A 10,907-nucleotide genomic window follows, 5' to 3' on the forward strand; every position below is an offset into this window, starting at 1 on the left:
GGATCCGCCGGGAGACCGGGAAGGGGAAAGGGGCGAAATGGTTCTGTGGTCACATGCCGCGGGGTCTAGTGGGAGGAGCAGTTGCCCAGAGGACGCCTGGTGCTTCCTGTTTCCGGTTCCCGGAGTGGTGCACAGCGAGGCGTCTTGGGGAACGCTGGCCTTTGACACGAGTTGTGGGTCGGGGGCCTGCGGCTGGCCCCTCGCTGGCCCTGTCTCCCATCCCCAGGCAGGTATTCAGCCGGGGATTCTGCGCCTTGGCTACTCCCTTTGCCCGTGACACGTGAGTATGAGGGGCGTGGAGGAAGAGAGGAGCTGGAGAGCGCTCACACCTCGGCGTCCGTGACAGGGGCTGGGATCCCGAAGTCAGCTTTGGCCAAGGTTCTAGCCCAAAATGCAGCTAAAGAGCCCTAGGGCAGCGTGGAGGCGCAGGCGCAGGCGTGAGGGCAGGGAGTTACGAGTCCCGAAGGGAGCGAGGGAGAAAAGACCTACCCAGACCCGAGAGGGAATTGACGGGTATTGGAAAGCAGAGAAAGGAAGGACCCTAGGTATGGAGTCGTTTGAGGGATTACTGGCTACCTGGAGAAGGAATTTTTGGCCTGCATCGAGAAGGAAGCCAAAGTGGCATCATTTGGAGAGGATACGGCCCTAAGCGGTTGGAAAGTCAGGAGACGAAGACGGAACGAGAATTTCTAGAACCCTGGCAGAAGTTTGAAGGGGATGCGTGTGTGATACGGAGAAGCTCATGGAGGGCTTATCTAGGGTTTCGCTTTGTAGGGAGCTTCCGCTCTTGGGACACAGAGCTACTTCTCTAAGGCTTTGCAGCGTTGGGCCTTTTAGCTAATTAGGTTCGCTCTTCCAACGGTGTAGGCTGCTGGAGACAGGCGATAAGGGCTGCTACCTCGGGAGTGAGCCAGAGAGCAGAAAGTAGAAATTCCACTGAAAAATGGAAAGTGCTCGTGGCTAGTCTTGAGGGGTGGGAAAGAGTGGGACAGAGCCCCAGCGATGTGAACTGCTTCCCAATTCCTGCCTCCGTCATTGGTCATCCCATTAAAGAGAATTTTTTTTTTTTTTTTTTTTGCATTACCGAAATAGATCTGTCCCAGAACAGGACAATTGAAGGGGGGTTTTTCAAAATCTTAAAAGTCCTACTCTTTATTTCCAAAGTATCTAGACAAACTATGGCGCCTCAAGAATCTAATTGTAGCACACTCAAAGGGAACTACGCAGCCCTTGGATTTTAAACTCTTCCTAACAAATTTTTGCCCCTCTGTACTTTCCAGAAAATTGCCAGCAAGTAGCTTTGTGCCATGAATCCTCCAGGTTGTCCCACTAATTTCATACATGTTTAATACTTGTACAGCTTAGGGCAAATCATTTAACCTCTGTAAGCATCAGTTTCCTCATCTGTAAAACGAGAGAAATCATACCTGCTCTTCTGGGTTGTGAAGATTGCCAAAACGTAATCTAGATTAAAAACACTTAGAGCATTTGCCACTGAATCAAAAGAAGCAGTTCAAACACACAGATAAACCTTACACAGAAAAGAAATAATGTAAGTTTGGCATCCTAACTTCCTAAACCAATAAGCAAATGAAAGAGAGTTCAACTCAACTATTGCAGACCTCAGGGTGTTTAACCCTTCATCCTATTCTTTGTTCTAATTTGGGAAAAGAAATCATTAACTGTTAACAAATAAGGAACTGATTCTGAGGCCAAAGGACACCGCCTTCTGTGTGAGCATCCCTCCAGAAAACTGGTCCTGGGGGGAAGAAAAAAAAATCTCGAAAGTCCAGAATGTTGAAATTTTAAGTTAGATCCTGAGACCATATAAGGAAAATGGCATGTTCAATCAGTCCCATGAAAAGGGTCTCTTATTAATAGTTTTTTTTTTTTTTTTTAAGAACTCAGCTGGTTACGTAGTGTGCTGAGCAATGAATTTAGGGAAGGCGGGAGTCTGAGGTTTGAGTTCTTTATTCCAGCCTCTGAACTGTGTGAGGAGTCACTTCCCCCTGCTTTGTCAGAAAGAAAGCAGAGCTTTGGCTGCCGGCTCTGATCCCCAGAAAACTAATGTGAAAGGAGGTAACATGAACATGTGGTCCAGTGTAGACCGTGAGCTCTGGAGTCAGACTTTTCTGGTCCATCCACTAGCTGTGCCTCAGCTTTTTCATCTGTAAAATAAAGACAACAGTTGTATTCACTGCGTAGAGTTTTTGTAAGGATTAATTAGTTAATGCATGATAAGTGCCTTTAACAGTAGAAGGCAGGCACTCTATTAAGTTTCCTATTGGTGTTTTAAATGTGTATGGGGCCTCAGACTTTATGGCTGGTGATAATTATTCTATGGAAACATTTTATTAATATTACTACAGTGAATTGATGTTGGAAATAGTACAGAGTCAGAGAGACAAGACACCTTCCCCAGCATTTGTTGCCCTAGTGGAACGTGGAGAACAGAAGGCCAGATGTAAGTTGGTTTAGGGGAGTGGAGAAAATTCAGGGCTCAGAGCTTCCATTTTCCTGTTTTTAAACTTCTTAGTACCCATTAAATCCTGCCTAGCGTATTAACCAAAGTTCAGACTTGTGGTATGGAAGCATGCGTGAGGAAAGTTTGGAAGAATTCAATCTTTGTACCATAACAGTGAGAGTTATGAAATTAACAAGTAGCAGTGGCCTGAACGATCATCAGCTAAGAATGGATACCAGCGTGAAGTCTTCTGCAAGGGTAAATCAGAATGCCCTTGGGTGTGGGGATGGATTAGAGAAAAGGCGTCTGGGAAACGGAGCCAAGTGTTTCCATTCCTAGAACAGTACAAGGAACAGGTGAATTGGAAAGTGACTTAGTGATTCCCAAGAATTGCCAGCAATTTGGAGGATACAAAGACAACTGTCCTGGACATTTAGAAACTCTTGGGATTTGTGACATGTAGAGCCTGAGGTGGGTTTTGGAAGACTTCTTCAAACCACTCTCTCTCTGACCTCGTGAATTTTCTTCTTCCTATAATTTGAGTGACCAAATATTTTTTCAGACCTGAGACATCAGAGTAGATAAATGTCAAGGTTTAGGTGCTGTGGCTGTGTTTATCTCCATTCATCATTCTTAGGGCGAATATGAACAAAGATTGGTGGATGCTCCTGACTACTGATAGGAGAAGTTAGGGCCCAAAGTGTTCGAGTCTCTTTCTTTGTTTTACATCTTTCTCAATAACTTTCAACTGGACTTTATCAAGTGTTAAGTGAAAATTTGAGTGTTCTCTTAGGGTGGGTCACAGGTTGAAGCAGGTTTGTTTTTTTGTTTTTGTTTTTGTTTTTTTTTAATTTTTGTTTATTTTGAGAGAGCAAAAATCCCAAGCGGGCTCCATATTCAATGCAGAGCCCGATGCGGGGGTTCCATCTCATGACCGCAAGATCATGACCTGAGCCGATAGCAAGAGTTGAGCTCATCTGAGCCACCCAGATGCCCCTGAAGCAGCTTTTATGAACTGTATTAAACTATTAAACTTTAAATATGAGATATCGCAATCTAACTTTTCCCAAAAGCGTAAAGAAGCAAGGATGTCTCCACCCAAGTTGTCATAATTAAGTAATTCCTTTTTGTTCTTTCCTTTCCAACTCTTCGCACCCCCAGAGTTTGTTGTGAAGGACTCACCTGTGAATGACACAGAAAGCTACATGTCTGTATGGGTTTCCTATTACAGGTGCTCTTGGCACAAAGATACTAAGATGTACTATTTGTTGCATGTGCCAGAGAATCTTGGACATTCTGAAGAATCCCACTACCATTCCTTGGTGTCAGCTAGGTATTTCCTAGGCCATTGGTTGGTCCTTCTGACAGTTTCTAGGATGGAAAATACGCCTTTCTCCGTAGAGCTGAGGAGTTGGTAAATCGCCTCGGAAATTGAGACATTCCTGTTGTAGGGCACACCTATGCCGAAATCATCAGCAACAATCCGTAGACACTGACTCTTCACCAAGGCCAGTGCCGTCCTCTTTGCTGAACACACAGTGTGCCCCTTTCCTGAAGGCACCCAGGCAGGACAGGAGGTGAGCAACAGTGTCAGGCAAGAGAGTCCGCTAGGAAAAGACTTGCAAAATAAGTTTTATTTATTTATTTTTTTTAATTTTTTTAACGTTTTTATTTATTTTTGAGACAGAGAGAGACAGAGCATGAACGGGGGAGGGTCAGAGAGAGGGAGACACAGAATCTGAAACAGGCTCCAGGCTCTGAGCTGTCAGCACAGAGCCCGACGCGGGGCTCGAACTCACGGACCGCGAGATCGTGACCTGAGCCGAAGTCGGCCGCTTAACCGACTGAGCCACCCAGGCGCCCCGCAAAATAAGTTTTAAAAAGAAAAAAAACCTAGAGAGTAAGAATCCAATTCTGAACGTTAAAGGATGGGAAAAAAATAATGGGTGAAAGCCAAAAGCTTGAAACAGACACAAGAAAATGAACCCCAACTTCCTGATAAGGAGGAAGACTGACTAGCGTAAAATAAGTGACGGACGGGAGATGAAATGGTAAAAACAAAAACACATTCACTTATTACACGTTGCTGTGTTTTATCTCTCTCTCCCTTCTTTCCTGATCCTACCCCGCTTCCTCCACACACACACACCGTCTCCCAAAAGGATGTTCCCCTTCTGCAGCTGCTGGAGGACTGGACTGCTCCTGCCACTGCTCCTGGCTGTGGCAGTAAGAGAATCCTGGCAGACAGAAGAAAAAACCTGCGACCTGGTGGGAGACAAGGGTAGAGAGTCAGAGACAGAGTTGGCTCTACTGAAGAGGCTGCAACCACTGTATAACAAAAGGTAAAGAGTCTTTTCCTCCACTTACTGACGTTATTCTCCTGTTACTACTCTGTACGGAGGGAATACGTGTATAAGAACCTCCTCTGGGAGACGGTTCTAACTTGAACTTCAGTAGTATTGGTCTTATTTGGCCATGGTAGCTTGCCTTTTTTTTTTTTTTTTTTTTTTTTTTTTTATAATACAGAGCAAATTCTCAGCCCAGTTTTTACTAGCAATGTGCAGTTCTCTTATGCAGAAGGGTAGCTATTTCCGAGACTGGATCCAAGAGACCAACTTGTAGGAATTAAAAAGCATTATTTGATACCTCCATTTAGTGGGACTTTAGAAGAATCAGATGAACATTGAGGCCTACACACATCATCTTAACTGTTAGGAATCTTCAGGTATGTAAATCTGGAAATGATCTTCGAGGGACAAGGGATACTTCCTGTGAACACAGATCCTTATTCGCGGGGAAATAGCAACTAACACTTTAGCATAATCTGGAACAGGTGTTCTAGAATATCTAGGCGTCTTGAGTGTCGTGTCTTAATCAGTCATCATCAACAATTAGGATTGTCTCATGGTTCAGTAAATATGATTCACTCTTAACGTGGATATCTCATGATTCATGGATGTCGCGTGATGCGACGAATGTTATTCACTATTACGTTTAGTTGTGACATCAAATAAATAAATGGATCACACTTTCGGGGGACCGGTGTTAAAGGAAGAGAGGCCGCTTGTCCTAAGGCTGATAGCCAGTAACTCTCCTCTTCCTTCTTTCTCCACGCTTCTCCTTGCAGCTTTGAGAGCACTGTGGGCCAGGGCCCAGATACATATATCTACATGTTCAGGGTGTGCCGAGAAGCTGGCAACCGTACCTCTGGGGCAGGCCTGGTGCAGATCAACAAAAGTAACGGCAAGGAGACAGTGGTAGGGAGACTCAACGAGACCCACATCTTCAATGGAAGTAAGAGTCTCCCTGTTGATTGATTGATCCCAAGTCAATCCCTCTGACAGTCCTGTATATGTCAGCCTTTCTCAGTGTCTTTGGAGCATCCTACGGCATGTGGGCTTCAGTTCACCTGAGACTGTAAACCACAGGATACCTAGTTCCCCAGCTCCTCTGGAGCCATGGCTCAGGACCTCTGTGTGCTTGTTTTAAAGTTAATGAAAAGCTTCGGCAAAAAGAAGAATCTAGCTGGGATTCTGTAGCTTAATGCGTTTTTCGTGCTAGTCACGAAAATACCAACCGTGACCATTTCGCATTGAAATAGTCCAACTCTGCCAGTTAAATTTTAAGAGATTAAGTTAAGCTCTTTTGCAAACCAGTCTGCAGAAACTTCCCCACCAACTTGTGGTGTGGTGGTTATGTTTCTCAAAAGTCCTAAAATCATTATTGCCGAAAGGACTCTTTGAGCACCTGTGGTCTGATTCCCTCCTTTAAGTGGATGGCTGTATTTTCCAGTGCAGGCATTTGCTCCGATCAGTAATATAATAAAACGACATCGAGAGTTTAGGCCTCGGGGTTGGAAGACTGGGTTTCCGACCCAGCTTATGTTTACTTGTCCTGTGACTTGGAGGAATCATTTCATCTTACTGTGTTTTTTGTATCGGAAGCGGAATCTTTTACCTTGTTCACCCGGTAAACCAAAGGATATTTTGCAAAAGAAATTTGAATGTGGTAAACATTAAAGAAGAAATGGCAGCATGTCCAGGTGGCTCCGTCAGTTCAGTGTCCGACTCTTGATTTCGGCTTAGGTCATGACCTCACAGTGCATGAATTCGAGCCCGGCACAGGGGTCTGCTCTGACGGTGCCGACCCTGCTTGGGATTCTCTCTGTCTGCCCCTCCGTGCCTTGCGCTCTCTTTCTCTCTCAAAATAAGTAAATAAGCTTTAGAAAATAAAAACGGGGGGACCTGGGTGGCTCAGCAGGTTAATCATCCGACTTCAGCTCAGGTCATGATCTCACGGTCTGTGGGTGTGAGCCCCGCGTCGGGCTCTGGGTTGGTAACTCAGAGCCTGGAGCCTGCTTTAGTGTCTGTGTCTCCCTTTCTCTCTGTCCCTCCCCTGCTTGTGGGCGTGCACGCTCTCTCAAAAATGAGTAAACATTGAAAAAAAAAAAAAAAAGAATAAATGGCTCCCAACCTTAAAAATCATCCACTTTGAGGGGTGCCTGGGTGACTCAGTCGGTTAAGTGTCCAACTTCTGCTCAGGTCATGGTCTCGCCATTTAGGAATTGCGACCCCCACATCGGGCTCTGTGCTGACAGCTCAGAGCCTGGAGCCTGCTTCAGAGTCTGTGTCTCCCTCTCTCTATGCCCTTCCCCTGCTCACGCTCTCTCTCAAAAATAAATAAACATTAAAATTTTTTTCAGTCATCCACTTTGAATTTATCTGTGGCTAATTTTAAATCGTAGGCATTCCCCTGCCAGCTGCTAATTTTATGGAACCTCTTCTTTCGATGTTAGCAGGTGTTCCGAAAATGTGAATCATTGTCACAGTGTGGTTCATAATTGTTTTTTCACTATCAATTGCCTGCCTTTTATTGTGGAAAATTAAGATTATCATATGAATATCTGGATCTCAGTTGTCTTAAGGGAACACAAAGCTGTTACAAAGAAGCCAGTTTTAGCTTGGTATTTGGTATACAGAGCCCATACTGATTAGGATTATTTGAATTAAAACCAGTTTCATTGAACTTCTCAGTTCCTTTCTACCATAGTACCTAGGCCCGCCTCTGCTTTCCCCCCACCCCAAAGCTCCACTTTCCTGGTCTCTCTCAGGTAATTGGATCATGCTGACCTATAAAGGGGGTGATGAATACGACAGGCACTGCGGCATGGAGCAGCGTCGTGCAGTGGTGATGATCTCCTGCAATCGACACACCCTAGCGGTGAGGCGTCCTGGGGCACACGGGCCTAGAGAGCACATGCAAGGACTGACCCGAGGTGGGAGAGTCTCCAGAGGGGACGAGAAAACACTGGGATGGATCAGAAGTCTGGTGTCGCCCTGCACCACAGACACCTTGTCTTCCATCATATGTGGAAAATAAGTTATTGAACCAAGAGAAAGCAACTGGTTTTTTTGGCTTGTGGGTTTTTTTCTTTTTTTAATAAGAGCCCAAAGGAAACCGTTCACCACATAACTGTTGCGTTCTGGCCTTTCATCATCAGGACAATTTTAACCCTGTGTCTGAGGAGCGAGGCAAAGTCCAAGATTGTTTCTACCTCTTCGAGATGGACAGCAGCCTGGCCTGTGCCCCGGAGATCTCCCGCCTCAGTGTGGGTTCTATCTTACTAGTCACGTGAGTGCTTTTTCCTCTGTCAGTCCAAGCAGTCTTTTTTTTTCTCCTCTCAACTCAATTCCTTGGTGCTATTTAGATACAAATTGTGTTTGTAGGGAGGGTGGGGGTGGGCGGGGAGCTTCGCATGAAAATCCTCTTTAAACTCTGACTATGCAAGTTTTTTTCAAAACGAGTAAGAAGTATTTGCATTGGGAGGTGCTTTTTATCCCCCTACAGGAGGACCGGACTCTTCTTAAATCTATCCCATTAGACTATTAGAACTTTGGGAGAAATGGAACTGTAGATCTGTAACTATTCTTGGCTTTAGGTGAGAGTCATACACTAGGGTCTTGTTTTTTCTGAGCCTTTTGCTTTTAGACAATGTTAATTGGCTTTTTAAAGAGGCTAACCCTCCCCCTCCCCCTTTTTTCCCCCATTTTTACAGAATACAGCCTAGGAAACAGCTAGTGAATACAAAGATCATCTTTATTATTGAAGCTTTACTCTTCCTTGGTCTTTAAGCAGAGAGGTCTTTATTCCTCAACAGGTTTGCATCACTGGTCGCAGTCTACGTCATCGGGGGGTTCCTATACCAGCGACTGGTGGTGGGAGCCAAGGGAATGGAGCAGTTTCCTCACCTCGCCTTCTGGCAAGATCTTGGCAACCTGGTAGCAGTAAGTAACAGGACTGCTGGCTGAGTCTGTAGCCTGCATACGAGACTGAGTCACCAACCATCTCGGTTTACCCAGACTGAGGGATCTCTCGAGACACAGGACTTTGGGTGCTAAAACTACAAAAGCCCCAGCAAACCCAGTACAAAGTACCTGCTGGCCCTAGCACAAAGCAGTAAGTAGCGTAGCATCTTAGTGCCTGGCCTTTGCCAAAGACGTGGCTGGGAGAACAACACCGTTGCTTAGATTTAGGAATCTGAGAAAGCTTTGCAGGGGCCTAGATGGCGAGATGAGATGTGATTAGAATTTTTCTCCGGTTAGCCCCAAATTCAATTCAGGCTGATGCTTAGAGCATCTAGGTTTTCTCCTCATCCCTGAAGAAACCTAGTTCTTGCCACATTCTTGGCCCATGGGTACATTTTGCCTCCCCCTAAAGTTGGTTATTCCAAATTATCATTTCCTTCCTTTGCTTGTCTCTCTACAGGATGGTTGTGACTTTGTGTGCCGTTCTAAACCCCGAAATGTGCCTGCTGCATATCGTGGTGTGGGGGATGATCAGCTGGGGGAAGAGTCAGAAGAAAGGGATGATCATTTATTACCAATGTGATTGCACTTTAAATGCCCGGCTGCTTCTTCGGTCCCCCAAACCAAAGCATACTCAGCCAGATTTCTTAAGCAGCGTCCACTCCAGTCTCTCATCCCACCCTTAATATTGCTCTTGCTTTCCAGTTTGCTTTTGGTTTGCATTCTCTTCTCACTAGCAGAAATGCCTTTCCTTTTTCCCCGATCTGTTCTTTCTCTAGAGAGGTACAGTTACAGGACAGATAAAATGATAGGGCCTGTGCACAAGAGGCTATTACACTATCTCTTGGTGTCAGAAGGTACAAATAGGATAGTTCTAGTGAGCAAAAAAGCGTGGCAGCCTCCCTGACCTTTTTAAACACATTTTCACAAGTTTTTGAGACACTGGATTTGTTTAATTAAAAAAAAAAAAAAAAAAAAAAGGCAAGAAACATTATTTATACAAGGTTTGATTGCTTTCATGCCATTACTCTGCACCCTGCAGTGGTCTCCGTGAGAATCTGGATGTGGTCTCTTGCTGCTTGAAACTACTCTACAGCGATCCTTTGGTTGCAGTCCAAGTATTGCCATTTGGTCTGAGCCCGGAGATGTTGCAGACTTCTCCCACCTCTGGGATTAGGATGGGGAAGATGATTCATTTCCCACTTAGAGGATTATAAAATACCATCCCATCAGTTGTTGGCATTGGAGTGACCTTCTAGCTGGAACTGGGCCCTGGATTCCGGGTTCATGGTCATTAGTCCCCATGTGGCTGGAAGTCTAGTCTGTTGAAAAGGGAAAGTGAATCAGACCCCGTGTGCTACAGGGGTTCCAGAAAAGGAAGTCTGTTTACCTGTAGTGGGACGTCCTCAGTGGCTTTCTTCTCCCACTTGCAGTAAAAGCTGGTAGAGCTTTTCTTCTAAGATGTTTCCCTCTGCTGATATTTCTAAGTATGTTGCACTTTCTTCGCAGGCATGTCAACCTTCCCCCACCCGACCCTACCCCCCAAAATCTTCTGGAAAGGGAATGAAAGCAGAGGTGGGACATCTAGGGCTCTGCCGTCCTGTGCTCTGGGTGTGGAATGCTGCGGCGCTTGTCCCTTCTGGCTCAGGGAAGGACCTTCTTGCCCACAGCAGTTCTGTGGGGGGAGGTTTGGAATCCTCTGATGCTTCCTTTCTTGTTTAGGCCATGTGCCCACAAGCCTGGCCCGATCTTTCTGTGATAGTGAACTTGGGCCAGTGAAGAGTAACATGGCTCCACTGGACACAAGAGGACGGAGTCAACAGGCAGGGGCCTTTTACAGCCTTTAGGGAAGAAAATGAAATTATTTCATCTTTGGACTTTTGAATACTTTTGGAATGATTTTTTTTCCTTCTTTCTAAAACAGGGAAAATAATGTTATAAAAACATCTTTTTTGTTATTTGTTTGCATCCCTCCCCCACACCTGGTGTTTTAAAAACGCAAAAAAAAAAAAAAGGAAACTACATTCTTTTGTACAAAAACACTTAAAAGATTAAAAAAACAAACAAACAACTTGCCCTAGTCTTTTGTATGAAAGAAGAGGGTAGAGACGCTGGAATGGAGTAAGAGACAACTGAGA

General features: G+C 45.1%; 1 protein-coding gene across 4 annotated transcripts; it reads left to right on the forward strand.

The window, feature by feature from the left end:
* The first annotated feature begins 93 nt into the window (after positions 1–93).
* M6PR (mannose-6-phosphate receptor, cation dependent) lies at positions 94–9,786 on the forward strand. 4 transcript variants are annotated; one of them, XM_040462687.1, is made up of 7 exons: positions 94–280; positions 4,627–4,806; positions 5,592–5,758; positions 7,575–7,684; positions 7,965–8,095; positions 8,622–8,748; positions 9,230–9,786. In XM_040462687.1, exons 2-7 carry the CDS (start codon positions 4,628–4,630, stop codon positions 9,350–9,352), a joined length of 837 nt encoding a protein of 278 aa, XP_040318621.1. In that variant the 5' UTR covers positions 94–280; position 4,627; the 3' UTR covers positions 9,353–9,786. The 4 variants fall into 4 exon arrangements, with proteins under 4 accessions (XP_040318621.1, XP_040318622.1, XP_040318623.1 ...); XM_040462688.1 differs by having other exon boundaries at positions 95–226; XM_040462689.1 differs by having other exon boundaries at positions 119–230.
* The last annotated feature ends 1,121 nt before the right edge of the window (positions 9,787–10,907 follow it).

Source organism: Herpailurus yagouaroundi, unplaced genomic scaffold, assembly GCF_014898765.1.
Source record: "Herpailurus yagouaroundi ecotype Mexico unplaced genomic scaffold, PumYag 355, whole genome shotgun sequence".
Taxonomy (NCBI): Eukaryota; Metazoa; Chordata; class Mammalia; order Carnivora; family Felidae; genus Herpailurus; species Herpailurus yagouaroundi.

Excerpts from the sequence above, each read along its gene's own strand:
- M6PR (XM_040462687.1), top strand. The coding sequence starts at position 4,628 with ATGTTCCCCTTCTGCAGCTGCTGGAGGACTGGACTGCTCCTGCCACTG. Across the intron at positions 4,807-5,591 it reads CAACCACTGTATAACAAAAG|CTTTGAGAGCACTGTGGGCC; the intron begins GTAAAGAGTCTT and ends TTCTCCTTGCAG. Across the intron at positions 7,685-7,964 it reads GCAATCGACACACCCTAGCG|GACAATTTTAACCCTGTGTC; the intron begins GTGAGGCGTCCT and ends TTTCATCATCAG.